Source organism: Prosopis cineraria, unplaced genomic scaffold, assembly GCF_029017545.1.
Source record: "Prosopis cineraria cultivar Desert tree isolate PC_DT_omini unplaced genomic scaffold, ASM2901754v1 PC7, whole genome shotgun sequence".
In the NCBI taxonomy this organism is placed as follows: Eukaryota; Viridiplantae; Streptophyta; class Magnoliopsida; order Fabales; family Fabaceae; genus Prosopis; species Prosopis cineraria.
Window position 1 is genome coordinate 37,394,851 of NW_026555338.1, and position 6,839 is coordinate 37,401,689.

The window sequence follows — 6,839 nt, forward strand, 5'->3', positions numbered from 1 at the left end:
TGTATCTGTTAAAAAAATCACTAGGCAGGCCTCTTTTAATTCTCACACAAACACACACGCAAAGTTAATTGCCATGTAGGGGTGGTTTTTGAGATGGTCTACTTGCTAAAGGGCAATTGTGAGAGCAGTTGAGTGTCCAAGCCACCCCACAAAGTTGGAATGTTTCTAGTTGTGTTGTGTAGTGTTAGGTTTGGAATAATGCTAGCTTTTGGTCATGTTCCCACTGAAATGAATTGATTTGGATGCGTTGAGGTTGTCTCTGATTGAATGAAAGAAACTTTCTGATGGAATTTTTGTCTCCGATTGTTTCTAGTATTTTTCCTTGTAACGTGATGTAGGATTGAACTTCATATAGATCGTATCAACTTGAAGAGAAGGACATGATGGACAGGGCATATTTGTAGAGACAAAAAAGATAAATAGATCATTGGAGGCAATGTTCCTCAAAAGAAGCGCCTCCATTGTTGTTTGGAATTGGAGTGGCATGTGAATTGAAGAATTTCAATCAATTGTTTAATGCTTGGCCCACGAAGGGGAAAAAAAAACAACTGTTCAATGATTTTTTTTGCTTTTGAGCTTTGAATAATATTAATTAATATATGACAATTTGTTTAGCAATATTGTGAAGCATGCATTATAATAATATCAACTTCTAGGAAAAAACAACGAGGGCTATGCAAGAAGCTCGAAAGCCCAAAATACCCAACCCAACCTAATGGTTTTTTGCCTCACCCATGCCTAAAAAAAGCTGCCCAAAAAGAAATTGGCATGGTCAAGCTAAGCCTAAACTTCGGGTTAGGCAAGGTTTGGGGTTAGGGTGTCCAACCAATCAGCCCTGCCCGACCCAAGCTATATATTTAAAAAAAATTATAAAATGACATCATCTTGTTAGCTAATAGCTAACAACACAAGTGGCATATTGAAATGAAATGGAAACCTTATCTTTCTACTCATTCCTCATTCTCTTCGATTCTTCCCAGTCGTCTCCCTCTCCTCTCATTTCTTCTCCTTTGATCGCATCACAACTCACAACCTCACACTTGTAGTCCAGTCGCACCAATCACCACACTACTTACTCATCCACCATGCAGGACTTGATAACGTTGTTCCTCCCTTCATCTTGCCATCTCAACACCTCCCTTTAACGACTTCATCCATTGTGAGTGAGAGCTTTGCTTATTCCAACGACTCTGTCTTGCAGTCTCAGACTCTTAGTGAACTTTAGAGCTTGGGTTCGCTTGAGTAAAGCTTGGATTGGTTTCTTCAAACCCTAGGTATGCAATCTTCATATCTCCGATTTACCCTATCCTCTTCTCTTTCACTCTCTTAGGTCTTCAACAACATTAATGAATGACAAGTAGGCACAATGAGTCTATTGTAAGTTCTGATCTTTATTTTTATGGCTCTATGATTTCAAGTGTCTACTGTTGTTTGAGTTTTTGTGCTTAATTTTTAGTAACCTCTATGCTAAAAGAAGTATTCGTTCTCAACTACAAGTGTCTAATGTTGGCCATGAAAGAAAGTGTTTGTCCTTAAATGAACTCAATATTCTTTTAGAAATTTTTATGATTGTCAAATTCATGCATGCCTTGCCGTTGAAATGGATATAATGATATTTTTCTTCTTCTTATTGTTATATTTTAGATTGTTGATGGTGGAATGGAAGCCTTGAAGGGAGGGTATTGGACACTTGCAATATAGTCATTATCTCTTTTATTGTTTAAGAGGATTTTTTTTAAATTAGACTTTATGTAACGTGAACTTGAAATTTGCTGTTCAAGATGTTTCATTTGCCTCTATTCAGATTTGTTTTCACATTATTGAACCTGGTATCTGCTATTCAAAATGTCTTCTTTTTGTGGTTAATTTGAGCTCAAAATGTTTTTAATTCAACTTGATTTTTAGGAGTCGTTAGATCATCTATATTGTTGCTTGAAATTTTTTTTAGAAGCCCAATATTTATACTCAGGTCCAACAAACAAGCTTTCAGATGTCAAAAAAAAAAAAGATGAGCAAGACTAGACATTCAACATGACCTTCCCAATCCATGCCTAACCTTGCTTGTATATTGACAGGCATCCTTCGAGTAGGGTCAGTTTTCGGGCAAGATTTTTTTTGCTCGAAAAGATTTAGGGCAGGGCAACGAACTAGCAATCTGCCCTACCCAACTCTACCCATACATAGGCCTAAGAACAACAATATCCGTGTATCACCAATTAGGGAAGGCTAAAAACACCCCCAAGATTAAGAAGTCACTATTTATTTGATATAGAGAAAAAAGTGGTGGCAATGTTGACATTTAAAGAGTGACATTTGTTTTTTTTAATAATTTTCTCTCCTCCAATTTCTTTTTAACTTTTCATTCATTCAAAGCAGGCCTAAATTTTTAAGGTAAAACAAACGGTTAAAGCAAAGTTATAGAAGAAGGGAGTTGAAGAGGTGGGTGCCTTGAAACAGTAGGGTACTCGATTCGCATTCCGTGCTCGTCAGTAATGAGGAGCACGGCATGCTCATCACCTACAAAGGTGATCCCAGCCTTTCATTTTCTTTTAAAATGATCTCTGCTCTTAATTTTAAATTAATTTTTAAATATTATATTTGTGAAAATAAAAATTATAGAAATTTTTAATTAAATCTGGACTGCTCTTAGTGCTCATTACATGATAAACACTATCACGCACATCACTCGTGACAAGATCTAAACAATTCAAATTTAAATTTTTATTTTTATTTTATATTAATCAAAATAAAAATGCATAAAAAAGATTAAATTTTTAATAAATCTGTTGATAATAAATCTTATTAGCTTATATTTAATCTAAATGATCTAATTTAATATAAATTTTTTCATATTTTTTATAAATTAACTGTTCAAATATATTCTAGATAGTCCAGATATAATCTAGATGCTTCAATTTAATATTAATTTTTTATAATTTTTATAAATTAACTATCTAGATATATTTTGAACACTCAAAATTTAATAATAATTTTTTATAATTTTTAATTTTACAAATATAATATTTAAAATATTTAAAAATTAATTTAAAATTAAAAGTAGAGATCATTTTTTTAAAAAAAAATAAAAAGCTAAGATCACCTTGTGGGTGATGAGCACACGGTGCTCATTACATTGATGAGCATGAAATGCGAACCTTGGGGTAGCCCGTGAAGGAGGGAAAACAATAACGAACTTGTCTAACTCGATAGCAACATTATCAGTATCACCCATGAAGCTGCTTCCCTTGTACTTACTCATCGGTTATCATACAGTTTTTGCTTGTCAACCCGCGTAACACTGCAGTCAGTTTATTTTGCAGCCTGGTCACTCCCAAGTACTTTGTCGTCTTAAAATTTCCCTTCTGCCCCGTCACACCTCCTTTCTCTTCCTTTTTTCCTCCTCTGACAGACTGACGCCATCGCTCACTCTGCTCTTCCATTCCCATTTCCCACCACCCCGCCCTTTCTCCCTTTCAATTTAATAATCTACGGCCACCTTTCCCCGTATTTCACTTCTTCTTTTTAGTTTTTATTTTTAAATAATAAATTATTTTTAAATAAAATTTCACATATTAATACATTTTATTAAATATATTTAATAATTTTATTTCTTTTAAAACAGAAATATAAATTTTTTAAAAAATATTTTTTAATATAATATATTAAAAAGAGAGAGATGAGAATTAACTAACGAAAGAGAATAGGTGATATTAACTTAAGCCTATTCAATAAAATGTATTTTATATTTTAAAATGGAGGGAGTATTATTCAAACATATCATCAACATATCATATAAAATTTATAATTATACACATCATAAAAAATAAATTAAAAAAATATACATTTAAAATCACCTCAAATTTAAATATAACCAACTATTCTCCCAATTTCTGGGAGAAATATGACAAGTTTAAAGTAGCAATGAAATAAAAAACAATTTTAAGGTGGAGTTTTATTTTTATTTTTTTAAATTAACATGTGGTAGAACCGTAGAAGAAAGAATGTCGTGCTTCTTCAGCATCCTACTTGCAGTGGCATTTACTATTTACAGTAAAATTGATGGTGATTTACAAGAGGGAACTCCCCTTAACATCAGAATCCTCAAAAGTCAAAATAGGCGTCTGTAAAAAAGTCGTTCTGCTGCGGCAACCTTCATCCAATGAGTGACAGCCACGCCACTAGAGACCCTTCCCCGTCAGCATTAACACAGCCGAAAGGGTTGACAGACCGTACGCAGCCCGGTTCACAGTAAGCACTAATCTGCGATTTGGGCCCCGCCCCACCCCTCGATGCCTTCAAATTCCCCTTCTTTCATTTATTCTATTATTCATCTAGAGAAGCACTGATTAATTCCACATTTTGTAATTCCTTATCCTGGCAGGCCATAAAGAATTAAAGGCGGCGAGCATATCCAGGCCAGCGGGCTGGCACCACTCTCTCCTCCTTTCTGTCACGTGTCAACACCCCACTGGTGCTTAGCCCTCTTGTAACTCTTATGTAGCTTCTGCCCCAGTGCCTCCAGCACCTGCCACGTGGCGTCCCCTTCTTCCACCTCATCGTTGAAAAGCAGGGCCCGCCTTCTCCTCGCCTCCCACAGGTTCCTCTGTATCGCGCTCAGGTTCGTCGCCTCCACCTCCTCCAGCATCCTTCCCAACTTCCCCACGTCCTTCTCCGCCACTCTCACCGATATCTCCTCCCACCTCACCGCCCACGGGAATGGCAACCGGATGCCGTCCGCTATTATCACCGGCACGCATACCAGCCCCACCGATTCCACCAGTCTCGGGCTCCACGGCGCCCATCCCAGCGGGCACAGACAGAACACTGACCGGGCGATTTCCGACTGGTAACCCTCGAATCTCTGCCTCTGCAGGTAAAACCTCCGGTCAGCGTTGAATTTCCGCCATATCTCCGTCCGCACTTGCCTTCACAAAACAACAATAATAAAGTGTGACGTGATGCTGGAAGTCAACGAATATCGATATTGGAGTCCTGAGGTAAATTCATGATCAGACGAAAGCAGATAATCTGGCGGTCACAAACAAATCGCCGCCTTAGACAGATTATAAACCTTAAAAAAAAAAAAAAACTTGAGGTGGGATTTATTTATTACTTGCTGTAATATCGTCCGCTGACATTCTTAGGATGGAGCTCCATTTTGCCCCTGAAGAACACCCAAATATCTCGCCGTCGGTTCGCCGGTTCTTTCTCCAGCGTATTCTTCAGACTCCGCGGCGACACGTACGGGGGTATTACTACATTATCAACGTCCTGACATGGATGTTTGTATTCAACACCAAAAGTCTGCAAAATGATTGACTTTTTCAAGAAGTCCGGTATCCCGTCTGCAATTGCCACGTCCTCCTTCACGACCCCAAAACAAAAACAAAAACAAAATTTCAATGCCTGAAACGTTGACAACAAGTTTATGCGCCATTCATTCACGATGCTTACGCACCAAGGTGTGGAAACAGGAGCCGAAGTCGTGGGAAGCGACGAAGATGTGGTCCGATCCTTGGGTCCGATTCCAGAAGGTGTATTGAGAGGAGATGAGTTGGACGGCGGAGGAGATTAGGGAGCGCGCGTGACCAATCGCCGGGAACCCATTAACGGTGCTGAAGTTGCATGACACGTAGACGGGAACGAAGAAGAAGTCAGCATCGTAGGGGTCAAACGTCCGAACCTCGCTCGTCAACAACGCCCTGTGAATGGCTACCTCGGACGCAAACAGATGATTGCTGCATCTCCTGTTTGAGAGCCAGTCGGAGTTATATTTGGGAGGCAAATCGTACACGAAAATCTTCAAGTCGTTTAGAACCCCTGCAACCAGAAACATAAAAAACAGAGTGGATAAACTATGGAAACAGGCTTGAGAAGGGATGAAATCATGGTTTCAAATCTATGGATACCTGAGGGGTTTAGAGCGGTGATGTTGGGGGATTCCAGAAGAGGACTAGAGAGAAGGGTGGATTGAGATTGGTGAGAAGAGTCAGACTCGGCCGGGGGATTATTATTGGTGATGAAACAGGAGGAGAAGAAATAGAGAGAAAGGGAGAACCAGAGAAGCCATTTGTAATATTTGAAGAAACAGCTTATTTCTGGGGGAGGTCTGCTGGTATGTTTTGGGAGGAGCTTCATCTTAAGATAGAAACCCCTGTTGTTGGGGGGGTCTATTGTGTTCCGCCATTTCATTTAAAAATCAAAAGAATAAAAGCGCCAGGAAGATGTTGAGAGGTGGAGGAGGAGAGGAGTGGTTGGGTAGAAATTTTCGGTTTCTGGTGTGGGAAGAAGTAAGAACCAAGAAACAGTGACAGGGAAGGGTCTGGGTTTGTTAGAACTTGAATTTTTTGACCTGCAACTGCAAGTACACGATAGGCGAAAAGAAGAGAATTGGCAATCCAATAGACGTTCGAACCAAAATCCTCCTGGAATTTTTTTTTTTAAAAAAAAAAAACTTGGCTTCCTCCTACAACAAGCTCCTCCGAATAATCAACACCGGGCAACCAACGGACATTCTTATCACAATTTATCATTTTGTTTACAGGAAAAGGATCAGGTTTGTCAAGTTCAAATTCTTTCATAATACCAACTTTGAAATTTAAACCGACTTTTCAAAACAATAATTTCTTTTTAGGAAAAAAAAATAGAGAGTAGGGAGCGAGAGTTGAAGAGAGAAGAAAAGGTTCAGAGATAACACATTCGCTTAACCATGTTAACTTCTATATTTAGATATAAAGAATGAGCATATGGGGGAAAAAATGTTGGTTTGATTGATTTTATAACTTGAGTGGAGTTAAAGAATTTAAATTGAAATGAAATTGTGGAAAATGAAAGATAAG

At 38.2% G+C, this 6,839-nt stretch overlaps 1 protein-coding gene across 1 annotated transcript; it reads right to left on the reverse strand.

Annotated features, from left to right (window-relative positions):
• Positions 1 to 3,922: 3,922 nt before the first annotated feature.
• On the reverse strand, positions 3,923 to 6,705 carry LOC129316859 (probable glucuronoxylan glucuronosyltransferase IRX7). Its single transcript, XM_054961228.1, has 4 exons — positions 5,910 to 6,705; positions 5,459 to 5,820; positions 5,114 to 5,364; positions 3,923 to 4,925 (listed from the first exon to the last, which is right to left on the reverse strand). Exons 1-4 carry the CDS (start codon positions 6,190 to 6,192, stop codon positions 4,451 to 4,453), a joined length of 1,371 nt encoding a protein of 456 aa, XP_054817203.1. The 5' UTR covers positions 6,193 to 6,705; the 3' UTR covers positions 3,923 to 4,450.
• Positions 6,706 to 6,839: the final 134 nt, after the last annotated feature.

Coding starts and splice junctions, on each gene's coding strand:
- LOC129316859 (XM_054961228.1), bottom strand. CDS start 6,192: ATGAAATGGCGGAACACAATAGACCCCCCCAACAACAGGGGTTTCTAT. Junction 5,821..5,909: donor CACCGCTCTAAACCCCTCAG/GTATCCATAGAT, acceptor TTCTGGTTGCAG/GGGTTCTAAACGACTTGAAG. Junction 4,926..5,113: donor AGCGGACGATATTACAGCAA/GTAATAAATAAA, acceptor TGTTTTGTGAAG/GCAAGTGCGGACGGAGATAT.